General features: G+C 40.3%; 1 protein-coding gene across 2 annotated transcripts in view; it reads left to right on the top strand.

Moving 5' to 3' along the window:
* The window catches only part of oca2 (oculocutaneous albinism II), a 55455-nt gene extending 37790 nt beyond the window's left edge, over window positions 1–17665 (top strand). For both annotated transcript variants that reach the window (XM_005919698.2, XM_042216686.1), the window contains exons 19-24: window positions 663–790; window positions 1387–1446; window positions 2189–2293; window positions 4137–4230; window positions 7343–7436; window positions 15877–17665. In XM_005919698.2, the coding sequence (XP_005919760.1) occupies window positions 663–790; window positions 1387–1446; window positions 2189–2293; window positions 4137–4230; window positions 7343–7436; window positions 15877–15964 (569 nt within the window). In that variant the 3' untranslated portion in view covers window positions 15965–17665. The remainder of the gene's footprint in view (window positions 1–662; window positions 791–1386; window positions 1447–2188; window positions 2294–4136; window positions 4231–7342; window positions 7437–15876) is intronic.
* The last annotated feature ends 331 nt before the right edge of the window (window positions 17666–17996 follow it).

Below are 17996 nucleotides of genomic sequence, written 5' to 3'. Positions count from 1 at the left end.
CTATCTATCTATCTATATCCATATATCTATAGATATATCTAATAGATATCTATATATATAGATATCTATCTATATATCTATATATCTATAGATATATCTAATATATAGATCTATATATCTATATATCTATAGATATATCTAATATATAGATCTATATATCTATATATCTATAGATATCTATCTATATATCTATAGATATATCTAATATATAGATCTATAGATCTATATATCTATAGATATATCTAATATATAGATCTATAGATCTATATATCTATAGATATATATCTATAGATATATCTAATATATAGATCTATATATCTATATATCTATAGATATATCTAATATATAGATCTATATATCTATATCTATAGATATATAGATCTATAGATCTATATATCTATAGATAGATAGATAGATAGATAGATAGATAGATAGATAGATAGATAGATAGATAGATAGATAGATAGATAGATAGATAGATATTTAAAAACAGTGGTTGCATGTGTAATATGTGATAAAGGTTTTGTTTTTTTACTGTGTGAGCAATCTGCTAATATAAATCTGTGAAAATCTGCTAGTCAGTGCTCAGAGTTTTTATGTATATGAACATGTTTTCCTGCTGTAAAGGGAGATGTCAGATGGTGTTTCTTGTTCTCTCTCAGGTTGGATCGCTATCTTGGGTGCGCTCTGGCTTTTGGTTCTGGCTGACATTCAGGATTTTGAGATCATCTTGCACCGAGTGGAGTGGGCCACGCTGCTGTTTTTTGCCGGCCTCTTCGTTTTGATGGAGGTATTTAACATACAGGCCGAGTTTCTGGCATTTAACGGAAAGCTCGTTTCTATTTTTTTCCAAGGAAATTTTGGACCACAAATTGAACAGTGAAAACTAAAAACTGATGCCAAACAACAACTTTTAATTAGAGCCACTTGAAGCATCCAGATCTAAGATAAATGTAGGTTTAGCTGGGGTCTGCTCTGACGAGCAGCTTCACAGGACACTAAGGAAAAACAGAATCAATGCATAGATTCAATTGACAGTGCAGCTGGCAGTCAGCTCGCAATGTGCAAAGTAATTATCTGTATTTTCACCCATGAGCTTCAATGAAAGGATGCAAAGAAAAGTGTCCTGTCAGCACAGTGAGGGCTTTGTTGTTTCTCTCTTTGTGGGCAAAACTACAACACAGTGTAGAGTCAGTGAAGCAATGCTCACCAGCACATGAATAATATTCAATCTCAGGAATGATAACAAGGATACATCTGTCTCTGTCTATTTAATAGCCACTAAATGGAAACCAAATTGCTTTTCTTCTTTCGGTTTAATCTCACCTTTAAGTGATTCTCTTCTGATTTTTTTTTCTTATTAATCTTCTCCTCTTCCTTTTTCAGGCTTTAGCCCAGCTGCAGCTTATTGACTATATCGGAGAACAGACAGCACTGCTTATAAAAGTAAGTTTCCCCTTTGATTCTGAACCTTTACAGTCATCTCTCAGGTCTCTGTGCGACTGGCATCGCTGATAATTGGGCACAGGTGATGCGATATTGCATTCCATGCATATCGATCCTTTTGTTCTGCCTGGCTCGGAATTCAATTATTTTCTTTGCATCTGACTCCTGCAGGCAGCTGAAGGGGTCTGAAGTAATTTTCACCCATATTCTTGCCTCTGTGCGTCATGCGAGCGATGTGTCTCTTAGCAGAGAATTGCACCAGTAATAGCTACGTCAGCTTGTGTTTAGACTGCGGGCCCCTGCGAGCCTAATAATGACACATGACAGGTAGTGTGCTATTTGTGGTTTGTGACCCACTCGGTGTCCCAGAACCATGGACAACATGCTGTGAGAGCTGCATGGCCTTTCTCTCTTCGTAGGGCTGCAGGACAGCTGAAATAAAGGAGGAGACTCTGTTTTCCTTACTGTCGCCATGAAGAGGGTTCAAATCACACCGCATGCGGTGAACCAGCCTCGCTGTGCGCCTACAGCACAGATAACACTCAAAGCCACCACCTGTGGTTGTGTCACACATTCAAACAGCTTCATCCTCTCAGCTTCTGCTCCCCGAGGAGGGGTTCGGTGTCAGAGACTGAACATAATTGTTGTGTTTGATTTAAATCAGCGAAGGCGGAGAGAGGGTGTGTGCGTGTGAGCGGCAATAAAAGTAGCAGTTATCTGTCACTCTTATCTCCCCTGTCAGGCGGTGCCAGAAGACCAGCGCTTGGCTATAGCCATTATCTTGGTGATGTGGGTCTCGGCTCTGGCTTCTTCTCTCATTGACAACATTCCCTTCACTGCCACCATGGTAAGAGCCCTGAGCCTGATATCACAGCTGCAGTATATCACACTCTTACACAAACAAGTCACATGCAGATTCTGTGACATGGAAGAGAGACGATTTATAATGTGTAGCTACAGCAATTAAATGCTGATACAGAAGTTAAAAGATGTGTATCATTCGGGGGGGGGGTTCTTATTAAAAAATACATAACAGGCAGAGATGCAACCAGGGATTAGGGCTGTATTATGTATTAATCAGATGTGGGAGGAAAAAAACAGGCTCAACATGTGTTAATCATTTCATAATTGGAGGTTTATTTCTGTAAAAACTGTCTGAACAGCTACTGCCTCACCACGTCTATTGTCAGCTGTCTTTTTCCCCCAAATTAATAGATTCAGCAGAGATCAATGTTTCAGAGGAGTGCCTCTGTGCTCAATTAAAATGACACTGAGAAAGGAGAAAGATGTTATCCCACTGACAGAATGAGATGCTGCCTGTGAGAATTAAACCATCACATTTTTTGACTAGTCAGTGTGTCCATGGGGTTTTTTGAAAATGTCCTTTTCTCTGATTGTTTTTTTTTCCGCCCATAGTTTCAGGTCCATGCAAGAATTGCTCTACCTGAAAAGAAGAGCACTTCAAAGCGCGTCACTTTTCAATTCAGTGCACCGCTGATAAGAAGAAAGATGTCCTGATTGGCACAATAGAGTGAGGCTGAGGAAAGATTTGTTTTCCCCCTTCAGTCCGCAGTGATTGAGATTAGGAAATTTATGTATGAATGAATCAATTTAGAAGCATTTTCAAAGCAACAGTTCTGCATTTACACTTATTTGCTTTCTGTGCCAGAGTTACAGGAAACTATTGATACTTCACTCATGTCTGTATATAAAAAAATTACCGATCTTGCAGTGAGAGCATCGAAACAAGAGGTACATCGGAAGAGGACAAACAAATATTCTCCTTAAAAACATCCAACTGTTTGTTCATAATCATTTCAAATGCATTTTTTAAAACTATTTTACCCATTCCTGCAAAAATACATTTAAAGTTTGCTTCCCTAACAAGGGGCAGGCATGTAGATTGATATAAAGCAGCTGTCAAAACTGGTACATATTTCAAAATATGAACAATAATGAATAAGACCAGCAAATAAGATCCTATCAGGAAATACTAGAGGTATATGGAGGCCTTAACTCAACTCAGGCGTAGGTTTGTTTTCTCATACTTTTGTACACTCTCATATACATGTACTTTCACATTGGAGAAGTTGCCCCCTGCTGGGTATTAGAAAGAATTCAGAGAAATAATAATACTTTTCCAAAAGGAGAACAGTCAGGCTTTATTCATCATGGAGTCCATAAACATGTTATTGTATAGCACTTGCGTCATAACCACACACACACACACACACACACACACACACACACACACACACACACACACATATACATCTTTTCAAAGTCTTTTTTATTATATTAGTGTCAGTTTATATGTAGAGATATCAAATCTCATTGACCATAATGCTTTCCCTAGCCGCTTACCCTAAACATCAAAAATGAATGCCTAACCTTTAGCCTAAACATAACCTAATTGTAACCCTGACACTAAAACCACATTTTGAACCTCAAAAATGCCTCGTGGTGACTCTTGGTCCCCACAGGTATAGTGACATCCCAATTTTCTGTCCTCACAAAGGTGTCTAAACATGTACACACACACACACACACACACACACACACACACACACACACACATCCTTCTTGTAGTTAAAAAAAAGCACAAAAAAAAACATTTCGCCATATTAAAAACAGAGTATGTAAAATTTCAAGAAAGAGCTGTTTTCATGATTTTAAATCTGTCTCTGCAGATTCCTGTTCTCATCAACCTGAGTCAGGATGCAGATGTGAACCTGCCAGTTAAACCGCTCATCTTTGCTTTGGCTATGGGAGCCTGTCTGGGTGGTAAGTATCGCTTCTTGGGCCTCATATGCTGTATTATAAAAATAGTGCATTGCATGTCAGTTTTGGGAAAAATACACAACAGCCTTCCAGACTCCCTCACAGACATCAGGGACTTTATAGTTTATCCCTGTTTGAAAGGTGTGGATCTTTATTGATGACGGCTGCCAGAAGAAGACAACATATGCTCCAGGTGACAGCCACACTTTGTACAGCTGTGTCGCTCCCCGGGGAGGTCAGGCTGCGCTCTTTGTGGGAGCAGCCTCAGGGCTCTCAGAGATCGCCTCACTCAGGCTCATTCTGCGCCCCAGTGGCCAGCCCTTCATCCGACTGTGGCTCTGCTCCGATGGGAAGGACACAAATGGAGAGAGAGAGCTGTCATAGTGTTTCAGTTTAATCAACTGCACTGTGACAGGTCTTTATCGACTGGCAGTGTGATGTTGCCCCTGCCAAGCTCCATCCTCACACTGACACCTTTTGAGATGTGGGCAGTATTGAACTGCAGGATGGGTACGCGTGCTGACTGTTAAAGCAATGCTTTATGAGATTAAGTCAGAAAAGTGATCAACAGTATTGTAAGACTGTAAAGTACTCATGCTCATAATGTTGAAATACTTTACGTTGACTTATGTTTTGCTCCGCTCTATATTTTTATTATTGGGTTCTTCTAGAGCAGCATTGCACGAGTTGAACACGAGTCCTTACTCATCTTCTACTAAACGTTGATGCAGCCACTCGCTCCACTCTCTTCCTAAAACAAGCATCCTGTCTCTTTATGGCCTCTCTTCCTTAAAAGCACACGTTCCTGTTACTTCTATTGAGCTTCTGCAAACAGGCTGTGATGGTTCTGTGCAGTGTGTCTTCCTCTTGCAACGGTAGAGGAAACCAACTGAGAAACATACTGTAATTTCCCATTCTGAAACAGTAGTTACAGTGGAGATTTGTTTCAAGTGTCAATACAAGACAAACATTTCAGAGATGTGTAAGTAACCAATCACTGAAATGTGCTTTTCTAACTCGTCTTCATTTCCCTTTACAGATGAAAAAAAATCATCATCTTCTAACATTAGTCAGCTAAAGATCCACCTTCATAGTGGGCTCTGATTGCAGAAGCTGACTTTCTGGTCTTTAGCTGTTTTGTTTTGTTTTTCTGAGAAAAAGAAAACTAATACCCACGGCTCTACTTCTTCAGGAAATGCATAGTATTTCAAGTTTTCTTTTCTGGTCAACCTCCAAAAATGTTTTTAAGCAAACTGATGGAAGTATTTCTGAGTCAAACTGAGCAGGTGGGTGGGCGTGCTGTGATCAGAGCAGAGCTTCTTCTGAAACCGTACAAAGAGAGACCCTCCATTTAATGCCAATCAGATCCAAGAATAGAAAACAAAATGTTTTTGAAACAGGATGTGAAACAGTGCAGCGTTTCAGAGACACTGACCTGTTTATTTGCAATTTTAGCCATGTTTAATATGAGCGTCCAGCTTTGTAGCATTATCTGTTTGCTGGGAAGTAATACAAAGCAGTTTAGGCAAGGCAAGTTTATTTATATAGCACAATTCAACAACAAGGTGATTCATAGTGCTTTATAGAGACATTAAAAAACAAAAACAATAAAAAGCACGATTTAAAATTGATTACAGAGAAAAAACACAAAACAAAAAAACAGTAGATAAAATCAGTAGTTAAAATATAAGTTTTGAATTTTAAGCTTAAAAGTGTGGATTTGGTGTTTTATTCAAATGCAGCTGAGAATTAAATAAACTGAGTGTTTCAGCTGATCTGAGGCTTTCTGGGAGTTTGTTCCAGATATATGGAGCATAAAAGCTGAATGCAGCTTCTCCGTGTCTGGTTCTGACACTGGGAACTGATAAAAAAACGGATCCAGATGACCTGAGGGATCTGGAAGGTTCATACTGGGTCAGGAGGGCACTGATGTATTTTGGTCCTAAACCATTCAGAGCTTTATAGGCCAGCATCAGAACTTTAAAGTCTATCCTCTGACGTACAGGCAGCCAGTGTAAAGACCTCAGAGCTGGACTGATGTGGTCCACTTTTTTGGTCTTAGTGAGGACTCGAGCAGCAGAGTTCTGAATGAGCTGTAGTTGTCTGACTGATTTTTTAGGTAGACCTGTAAAGATGCTGTTACAGTAATCAAGCCTACTAAAGATGACTGCATGGACTAGTTTTTCCAGGTCCTGTTGAGACATCAGATCTTTTATCCTTGAAATATTCTTGAGGTGATAGTAAGCTGATTTTGTTATTGGCTTAATGTGTTTTTCTAAGTTTAGGTCTGCATCCATCACTACACCCAAATTTCTCGCCTGGTTTGTGGTTTTTAGGTGTATAGATTGAAGTTGAAGGTGACCTGTAATCGTTTTTCTTTGGCTTCAAAGACTATTACTTCAGTTTTGTTTAGCTGGAGAAAATTGTGGCACAACCAGTCATTAATTTCCTCAGTGCATTTACCAAGAGCCTGTACAGGGCCTGATATATATTTGTGTGTCATCTGCATAGCTATGATAGTTTATTTTGTTGTTCTTTATAATCTGTGCCAGTGGGAGCATGTAAATGTTAAACAGATGGGGTCCCAAGATGGAACCTTGGGGGACTCCACATGTGATACTTGTCTGCTCAGATGTGAAGTTACCTATTGATACAAAGTATTTCCTGTTTTCTAAGTATGTTTTGAACCAGTTTAGTACAGTTCCTGAAAGACCTGCCCAGTTCTCCAGTCGTTTGAGTAATATGTTGTGGTCAACTGTATCAAATGCTGCACTGAGATCCAGCAAAACTAAGACTGACATTTTTCCACTGTCTGTATTCAGACATATGTCATTAAACACTTTGGTCAGAGCGGTTTCAGTGCTGTGGTTCTGTCTAAAACCTGACTGGAAGGCATCATAGCAGTTATTCTGTTTTAAGAAGTAATTGAGCTGTTGAGAAACTGCTTTTTCAATGATCTTACTGAAAAATGGGAGATCGGCCTGTAGTTGCTCATTTGTGTCTTGTCAAGATTGTCCTTTTTCAGTATAGGTTTAATTACAGTTTTTAGTGGTTCTGGAAACACACCTGACATTAAAGAAAAGTTTTCTCTGACTTTTTTCTCTTTTCTGTTTAGGAAATGGCACATTGATAGGAGCATCAGCCAACGTTGTGTGTGCAGGCATCGCTGAGCAACATGGATATGGCTTTTCCTTCATGGAGTTCTTCAAGTAAGCAAAGGCGCCATTAACAGCACGAAGCAGTCCCATGCACAAAGAGGTCATAAACAGCAAGTTTGAAAAGTTCCTCTGTTCTTGGTTTGTGGTGCTGAAATACGATAGGCTATTCAGCCTGAGGGGCTACTTACACATTTATGTCCATCATATGTTGCATTAGAAATTGCCAACAGTGTGTATGAATAGCCTGAGAACATTTAGAGAAAACGTGTCGCACTGAGTATCATGTGACAGAACACGTTTAGTTTGTCTTTGTGCAGCAGGTGCAGCGTTCTGTGAGCAGACTCCAGGAAACAACACGATGCGCACGGGTTTGTTATGTAGTGCAAGCAGTGATTTGAGTCTGTGTCCTCTTCAGTGACCCTGTAGAGAAATGTTTACTACAGTGAGTGTGGAGGAAGTCAACCTGCAGCAATATTCTCTCATGTCGACAGAAATAGAAGTCCCCCAGTCACGCTGAACCATGAAAGAGGCATAAACAGTGTAACATATGTGTGACTGATTGAACTGATACTGAGTGAAACCGTCCAACCGTGGAGCCTGATTTCAGAACTCTAGGGTGGTTACAAGAAAAAAAGTCGAATGAATGGCAGAAAATGTGGTTATATCGCAGGCTGGATGGTCAGCAGGCTTCCTATCAGGTTGCCACCTGCTCACTGATAATTTGCACCCTGGCGACACAGCAGTCAGACACGCTTTATGGTTTGCTTGTTGGAGAAGCCGAAGGGGTCAGTTATGTTGAAAAAAGCATGAATATGAGTCTGATTAGGCTTGATATGCCATTGGGTTGGAACTGCATCGCTATTTTATTTAGGGAACAGTGGAAATGTAATGCGCGTGAGGGTTGAAAAGAGACAAAGTCAGAGGATTTCTTTTGGGATTTGTGTAACAGATTTGAACAGAGACTTGATTTAACATTAAACTTGTGACACTTATGACTGAACGCGGTGTCTGTGGCTTACTGTAAATTATTGTCATCAAAGATTTGAAAGTGTTTTCACTGGATGGAGTGACAGCGCTTTCATCATATCAATCACAGACAACATTTATACTGATATTCTATCTATACTCACCACCTAACATTTTCTGAAGCGCCGCCGTGAAGGTGACATTTCAGTTTGTAGTCTAAAGAACATTGATGTTCCCATTCCCAGTCCTTCCATGTGAAAATCTGGAGACGAGGAGAGCAGGACCGAGCACCCCCAGACAGAACAGACTGGGATTCATCATATAACAGCGATAAAATTCTGTGATATAAAAAGGAGGAGCTGAGGAAGAGATGGGTTGCTAAGAGGTTTGCAGATGCTGCAGTTGTTTAAGTTGTGTAATCCTGGCTTGATTTTAAGGAAAATACCATACCATACCATACCACCTTTATTTATAAAGCACTTTAACATAAAACCAGAGTTCACAAAGTGCTGTACATGCTAAAAGCAAATTAAAATGAGATAAGATAAAATAAATAACTAAAAAACTAAAATAAATTAAAACATGTCAAAACAAATTGAGTCAACGCCTCTAATCAATGCCAAAGGCTTCAGCGAATAAATATGTTTTAAGAAGACTTTTAAATTCTAAAAATGCTAAATTGATTGGAACTTATTAATGCCTTCTACTCAGTACTTTCTAGTATTCACACACACACATTCTCACACCATTAAATGCCCAAAGGATGTGGACCGGAGGAGTCAGGGATAGGTCCACAGGGACCAACCAAATGTTCTAGCTTTTAGTTCTCAGATGTTTCCCATTGTCTTCCTCTGTTTTAGTGTGTTCCCTGGTCTGATATTTTGTTAGAAGTTAGTTTTCATGTACTGGTCTCTTGTTTTACTGTGAAAGTTTTCTTCAATTCCCTGTGTGGTTTTGCTTCCCCTTGAGTGATTATCCTGTGTGTCTTCACCTCGTTGTAATTCTTTCGCCCATTTTCCCTCATTCCAATCAATAGACCAAGGGCGATAAATAGACTTCCTCTTTGTACTGTTAGTTCCTGTGTGTGTGTGTGTGTGTGTGTGTGTGTGTGTGTGTGTGTGTTTTCTTCTGTGCTGTCCTGTTCACCTTTTGTTTAAATTCTCTGGCTCCTCGTATTTGCCTTGCTGTCTACACTGTCTATTTTCTCTTGTATTTGGACTTTTTGTTACCTTGTGGATTTTACTATCAGCTTTCTGTTGGAATCCTCCTGCGTTCAGCATTTTGGGTCCTTAAGTCTACACTGTGCACAGCATCACTCTGAAAGGCACACTCTAATCAGCTCAGCTGATCAGTCAGGATTGTGACTTTGTGGCCTAACTCAACTAACGCTATGCTCAATTTGTTGTTTTCAGTGAGTTGTAATTTATTCTAAAGACTTGCAGAAGTATTGTACTTCCCACATACCTAAGCTACAGGATATGTTACTATGTTACTACTACGTTTTAATATTGTAATCTGATCTGCAGCAGGTTGCTTCATTGATATTCCTATTTACAGCTAATGAGACTGTGGCTGAGAAGAAAAAGAACAACTTCAGGTGACTTTTGGCATTAAGAAAATTCCACCATTACTTTTTCAGCCTTCGTTACCTGCTCAGTTGGCATGCCGCTAAAGCCAGTGAAGTAATTGGTGGAAAATGTGTCAGAGTTGGTTAAAGCTCGTTGACAAATTTCTTAGTGCACTAAAAAGACTCTGGGACGTCTGTCTGCAAAGGATTTCATTGAAATGGAGGGGAACAGTTGCAACCCGTCAGCTCTACTTCTCTCCCGCTGTAGCTGTGTTTACAGTTATTGGACAGGAGCATTGCTCTTGGCTGAAGCACTGTCTGTAATTGGATGTCTGTGGCAAGGGTCACTGCTGTTCAGAGAGACAGGCAAGGGGGAGCGAAGTCTGGTCTGCAACTCCGGGCAGCTGGGATTGACTAGTGCTGTATCAGGAGGATGAATTCAGGGGCCAGATGAGCCCACGGGGGCACAAATGCCTTTTTGATAAGCCATCACAAAGGAAAATGAGTAGCCTCGAATAGCTCAGCAGTTAGCATGGTCCCTGTTGCTTCCTTCGTGCCTCAAGGCCCTTATCATCCACCTCTCCACAAACCATTAACCTACAGTGCATCACTAAAGTAACAGCTCTGTATGTTGGTCGGTTGAATAGAAACTGCCACGGGTGCTTGTAATGCATTACACTCTAGAATAGACCCACTGCAAAATGTACTTGTAAATGCCCATCAATGTAGCAAATTGCTACAGTTTTGAGACACAAAAACAAATGACATTAGACAATGTAAGGTGCTTCAGAGTGTCTTGTTTTTTTGGACCACATGTTGCTCATGTACAGTCACCTGCAGGAAATCTATACAGAAAACAATAAGCCTCTGCACTACAGAGGCAGGTGTTTTAGCTTTATTTCTAATAAACACTGCAATCACGCTCATACATATTTTTGGAGGTTTTTTTTGTGTACCGCTTCACAGCTTAAACACTGCACCAGTGTGCTTTTTGTGCTCATTGAATAGAACAGATCAACCATTATCACAGGGGAGCAGCGCTGCTCTCTCTGTCCTACAGCCTCCACAGTCAGAGAAGCGCGGCCCATTGGTTTATCTAAAGAGTCTTTGAGATTGCATCAGGACTTTCAAAGAGCTCCCATCATATGCAATTAAGTCATTGTGTGAGATCACAAGGTTTGATGGGGATTTTTAGACAAGGTGAACCCTGCTCCTCTCTGTGGTATATTGTGGTGTCTTTTTCATGTGCCCCGTGTCCCCTCATGATGTGCCTGTGATCGGGAAATAGGTATTGCTCCGTAGAAAAGGATTCACTCATGCAGAGGTGACCTCAGGGGCTGTCTGACAGCGATAACAGCCAGACAGGCTCATTTTTCCCACAAGCAATATGTGATTATAGTGTAGTTTAAATGAAAAGCATGTGGTATTAACAGAAACCGAGCAGTGTAGTCAAAGAACTGAATTCTCACATTACAAATCAATATAAACACCAAAGCTGAAATGGCCCTACATCTGTGCAGCTGAATGCTGCGTTACTGTCCAGTCTGGAGGTGCTTCAGAGCACTGACAGACCTGTTCTATTCCATGCCTTCTCTGTGGTTCATCAACATATGAGGATGCTGACCTCTGCACAAAATAGGTAGCATTAACCACTTTGCATCTTTTTGCACAATATTATTTCCAGTAGCTGTCGGGTGCATATTGACAGCTACACTAAACGCTTTGTGTGTTTGGCTTGCTAATAAAACCTGTGAGAGCTTCCATTTTAATCAACAAATTCAACACAGATCATCGGCTGCTTTTGTCTTTGTTTAATCAGGACAGAATTTCATGCAGCAGATCTACCACGGCTTGATTGCAAACTGTCATGTGCAAAAACCTAAATTGATGAGAAAGGACTGGACTTAGGAAACTCTTTATTAATATATGGAAAATAAGGTGAAAGGCATTCTATGGAGCACTGAAAAGGAACTATTTTCTTTGGCTCTGGCTCTACTCTGGCAGCTGCAGCTGCAGTTCAACCCCAAGATTGAGAGCGCCACATGGTGATCTAAATCTTGGAAGGGACCACTGGTGAGCTGGGGGGCCAATAGGAAAACAGACTAATAGGTTATTGAAATATGTTGAGCCTGAAGTCAGAGTTTTCAGTGTCTTGAAGGTGGTGCTTTTCATCTGATTAGGTCACCACAGTAACTAGCAGTGTCTGGCGATGGTAGACAAGAAAAGAAAAAGACAGTTCCTTTCAGGTGCATGAAAATGAAGAACGTTTGGTTAGGAAACTAAGAATGTTACTACTGCAAAATGCTTACACCTTCTAGAGAAAAGACATTCACCATACTGAAAGTTTAGAGATGTGATACCAGTACTACAGAAGATGCTTTCTTCTGTAGATCTTTTACTTATTTACTTATTATCAGAAAAAAGAAAATTATAAATTCTAAACTTAATATATATTATCTAAAATCTTTTTAGTAAATCTTATATTATTTTCATCTTTTCTTCACAGTTCCCCTCACTTTTGCTACTGATGCGTAAATAATGATAATCACTCAAAAATGACAATGACCATTATGACTCAGTTGAGAAACTTTGAAACTGTTTTTTTTTGTTACACTTAAAATGCAGAATGTCTTAAAATCATGAAAGTGCTGAAGTGCCTGTAAAGCCTTAATATTCTTCAGTCCAAGTACTTATTTGCCATTTCTGCAAGCATATTCACTGGAAACCTCATAATTTAGTTTGAGCAGCAGACATGGTACACTGACTGCAGTTTTCACACAGGCACTTACACATATAAACCCAGATCCTACGAAGTAGAGACACTGTATAAAACAGGTAAAAACAGAACACAATGATTTACAAATCTCATAACCCCATATTGTATTTATAAGAGGACATATAAAACAAAGAAACAAAAAAAAGCTTAAATTGACAAAATGTACTCTTTTAGGATAAAAACAAAACCCATCTCGGTAGAGAAAAATGCATCCAGACGCTTTTGAACAGAACAGGAAATAGATGGTTGCTGTCTCATTTCAATCAGTAGATGAACTGGCAAATATTTATATTGCATTGACTCACACTCACACTCACACACACACACACACACACACACACACACACACTAGATGTGTGGTGGAAATACCTACATGCTATCATAGAAGTAATGTAGGTTTTTTTTGGCAGTATCATATAACATGAATCAACAGTGGTTCAGTAATTTGATCCTTGCAAGTGCTGCAAACATAGCTGAAGTGTGGATCAAGGGCTCGAGCTTGTTGTCTCTGGTTGCTATTGTGGCTCCTGTCCTTTAGCTATTGGTTGCAGCTGTTTTTGTTTTGCCCTTCTTCAATCCTTCAGCACTGTGACGCCAAACTGTGATGATTAGTGTCGTTCCCCTGATGTTCAGGTCCCATCTGCAAACAGGACCTGCTGAGATGCTGGGGGACATCTGGTCACCTGATGTTCGTGTCGATCGAGATAGGCTCCGATCGACACTGACAGGAGGTGGAGAAGCATGCTCTGAGAGCTGGCTTGTTTAAGCACAGTTATGTTAGCGACTATTTGCTGTAGGCAGTGAAGGTGAAATGGTTCTAGGTGATTCTTTTGATCTCCCGCACTCTCTTGTTTGTCTTTTTGCCTAGTAAATGATACTATAGGCTGCTGCTGGCGACGACAAAACCCAAACAGCTAAAATAATCAGTCATTTTGTTGGTTTTCTTGATGCTGATAGCCAGCCCAGACTCACTGCAGGCATGGGCAAACTGGTTGATGAGCTGCTGAAGGTCAGTGTCACCTCTCTGAGTTGCATCATCAGAGGAAGATAATTCTCTGATGAGAACTTTAAAAGCCTTGGCCTTCAGCAGACAACCATATATGACTACCGTAGTGACCCGTAAAGGCAGCTAAACATAAGAAAATGAAAAAGAAAACAAAGTTGTGGGCAGCTGCAGTGATCATCAGATACTCATTCTGAACCCAAATGGTCATCTCAGTTCCTTGAGATCCTCTAAGAAGAGGTCATGTCCAGGTTAACTGAAAATACACACAGCAAAGAGACAGGTAACCTTTTGTCTCACTGACAATCAGACTTGCACGGTTAACCTTGCCATTTCATATAAGCATCTGTGTGCTTTATACACATAAAACCACACGTAAGCCAAATATAATGTTTATCGTCATAATAATTGCATTTGAATGAACTGTCATCATTTTGTCTTTAATCCTAATATAAAGATTAACACAGATAATATAGCAGCTGTATGTTTATGTTTTTTTTCCAGGCTGATTTGGCCCAAACTTTTTCTCTTCAGGCTGTCAGAGTGAGAGCAACATCTGCTCTCAATGATATTTTAATGATATGTTCTCTTATTTTTTAGTCTTAATTAGTCCTTTTCTGCTTTGATGAAGACTGATGGCTGGCACGCTGAATATACATGCAGTTTTTGTCCTCCAAAGTGATCCGTGGCACAGAGTGAGGATGAACAGATCTCTGGCCCTCGGAGCTGCCATGTGTCCATATAGGACATGGTAGACATCCAAACACGAGCCATCTGCAGTTCAGGAGTCATCTAAGGACACATTTTAATTAAGGAGACTAATTCAGGGGTGAGACGCAGAAACATACATGGCAGCAGTCACCACCAATGCTTCATCCAGGGGACTATATTTCAGTCATTACATTCAGAAGAAAGCTGGCCTTTAAAAATGTCACCATGTGAAGCCATTTCTGTTTCAATAAACAACTTTGGACTAATGAGATGTGTGCATGCAGCCGAGGACTTTTTAGATTGTTCCGTTGTACGCAATGTGCATGTCTCGGAGCATCTGCTAGCTTTAGCGTGCAGGAAGACAAGCCTTCACCTGCAGGCTGATGTGTCCTTGATCAAGACGCTGAATTTTTAACGGCTCTGAGCGGCTGTGCAGCTCTGACCTCCCTGTGCTGCAGGCTGAGTGAAGACAGAGTAAGTTGTGGAGCTCAGCAAAGTGTCACACATCAATAAGACTGGATTTTGCAATAATTTGGTTTTCTTTATATGAGGAGTTGGACTGTCTGTGGCTGCCAAAGGTCAAAATATGTCTCTCACAAAGAGAGGTGATAATAAAGAGAAGAAAAATCCCTGTAAGATAAAGGTCTTTTATTACTTTTTCAAACCTAGCTTTAGTGCCAGGATTTTTTTAATGCCATTTTTGGTAATATATTTTTTTAAAAGGAGAAATTTGAGAGAATAAACCAGGATAAATATAAATGGAAGCTATGACTTCATGTGACATTACACGATGCTTTACACTTATTGAAGCAAATTGCTGTTTGCTTCAGTAAGAGTGAAAGGTGTATAGTAGAAAATAATAAAAGCAGTAAACAACATTTCTTGACTTCTTGTTCTGTGTGTACTGGAGCTTACGTTCCTGCTAAACTAACAGCTTCCATTGAATCATGCAACAATAGCAAAATAATAGAAGACACACACTGATGGGAACAATGAATACATTTTAAGATGATGACAACAACTACAAAAACACTGCCAACCAGCTCCTTCTCCAAGGCATGAGACAAATTACACAAGAGTTGGTGGACAGAGGGAGCATTTGGTGAGACTCCAAATAATTTTCCTTAAAATGGTCATATTGGTGGAGGTTGAGCTCTGTGACTTTTCTGAGTGGCTAACTATATTTATCTCAACAAAAGAAAACAAGTGAAGCATAGATCTAGTTCAGGACAATTCATACTATCCTGTTAATTCAAATGGCTAATCTAGGGCACATCTGCAAGCCACTTGACAACCCACCTGTCCCCCTGCTCCTCCTTTATTGCTGTTTCTGACTTTCTGTATATGCCCTGATCAGAGACAGGCCCCCACATGCAGGTTACTGCAGCCCGTAAATCTTTTTATTCCAATAATCCTGACTGAAGTGCTGATCATTGCAACTAACTTGCTCTTCTCTTGTTTTGTACAGGCTGGGATTCCCCATGATGATAATGACATGCATGATCGGCATGTGCTACCTGCTGGCCACGCACATCGGACTGGGATGGAACATGTGAACTGTACCTGCTGCACAGAAATCCAAAGAAACTGTGTGACCACTCCTCCAAGAGTCTGAGTTCACTGTAACGTGATGTGTAACCTGACTGCTCAGTTTACCGGCATTATATGAAGCATTGCAGCCATATTTTTCAAAGCACGGAAAAGTGGTGTCTTTGAGTAAAGTGTAGACCATCAGGGACCAGATTTATCTGAGCTTTGACCAAAATGCAAGAAATTTCTGAAACAAAAATGTCACCAGTCCATTATGGTGTACATGGTGCTATGGCTTCACAGGGTAAAATAACTAGTGTAAGCATTTGAAGGTGTGCTCGCTGATGTCAGACTGTCCGTTCTTTTGGAAACAGACAAAAAAGAAACAAAAAAAGAAAAAGTGGCCTGTTTAGAAAACCAATCACGAACATTACACCAGTGGTTTACCAAACTTCTGTTTATATTTACAACAAGATCCAGTGAAAGGGATTTTCTAATGGTTTGTGTCAAAGGCAGCATCAATTTAACTGCAAAGAACCGATGAGACAAGAAAGCAGTTGTAGACTGTGGTCGAAGCATTGTATACCACCTAGTGGATTGTGTACATGTAAGCTCACTGATTTATTTCAGCAATCATATTCATCATGTAAATGCTCTCAATGCACTGAACAGCATCTTCTTACTTTATCTGTTTTTCTGTATGCATTGTACAGCCCAACATCCTGAACAGCCAAAAGGAGAACGAAAAAATAAATCGAGGAATAAATTTGCGTGTAAGAATTTATATTTATTACAGATGCTCATCAGGGAAACACAGACTTTAGACACTATTGAAAAACTTTAGACTCGTCTATTCTGCAGCCAGAGGTCAAAAGACCTTCCAGGAATGGTGATGCTATTTTCCAGAGGATTGACTGTTGATCCCTAATCTGGAACCTAACCAGCTCCAAAAGGTACTATGGCGATATAGTCTGGTAAGTGAACCACCTACTTAGCAGAGTAAACCCTGAAGTTCCTTGGATAAGCCCAAAACCTGCACAAGCCAGTGTACTCCTAGTGTCGGTCCCAAGCCCAGATAAATGGGATCCGGGACAGAATCTTTGCCAAGTCAAACGTGCAGCTCATGAAGAATGTGATTCCCTAATCAATCGTTGGTTGATCAGGGTGCCACCGCAAACTGCTACTGTTTGCTGAACACAAAGAGGAGAGGGTGAAGATTCGTGGATGTAGTTAAGAGAACATGCAGATGATTGGTGTGACAGAGGAGGATGCTAGGGATAGGGTGAGATAGAAGCAGATGCTCAGATGTGCAGATGTGGCGACACCTGAAAAGAAGCAGCTGAATGAAGAAGAGGAAGGGTTTTGGTACAGTAGAAAACAAACTGCGTTTCTTGTTTCTGTGTGGGAAATGCTTTCTGGCTCTTCAGTTAGACCGACTCTCTCGAGCTACATTCACAGCTCTACTTTCACCGTTTACCAGCAGTGAGAGAGTAAAACTGACTCTTGTTTTTCCTTTAATGAGTCAGGCTCCGGGCCAGCAAAACTCCAGCAGCACAGATCAATGTACAGCATGCAGTTCCTGTAGGACTGCTGTTCCATATTAACACTTTTTACTCCCAGGGGAACGTGAAGTGGGGGACACCTCAGCTGGTTAGAGTCACTGGAAATATGTAGCATCCACTTTGTTGCCCCTGTCGAACTGTGCTCAGGATCACGGGTAGTTAATTAAAGACCTCAGAGAGCGCTATCATTATACATTAATGTATTTAATATGTTTCAGGATTTAGAGTCATCTATAGCTGGAGGCTCAACCTGCTTTTTTCATCTCCACTAAACTTTAAAACCTCTCTCTCTCTGACACACACAGTCACACGCTGTCAAGAGTGTTTTTAGCATGGGATGACAATGACAGCCCGTCTGCCAGCAGATCTACCAGGATCTGAAATACTTCACTATTTACTCAGTGGATCACCCTGAGTTTTTTCCTTTAAACAGAGAGTATGGTTGCCAGATGATGAAAAAAAAATTTGTAAAAGTGATCCCTGCGTAGGTTCCTCA

Source organism: Haplochromis burtoni, unplaced genomic scaffold, assembly GCF_018398535.1.
Source record: "Haplochromis burtoni strain Fernald_Lab_line unplaced genomic scaffold, NCSU_Asbu1 Contig_13, whole genome shotgun sequence".
Lineage (NCBI taxonomy): Eukaryota > Metazoa > Chordata > Actinopteri > Cichliformes > Cichlidae > Haplochromis > Haplochromis burtoni.
Note: the sequence above shows the minus strand (reverse complement) of the source record. Positions and strands in the feature narration are given on the sequence as shown.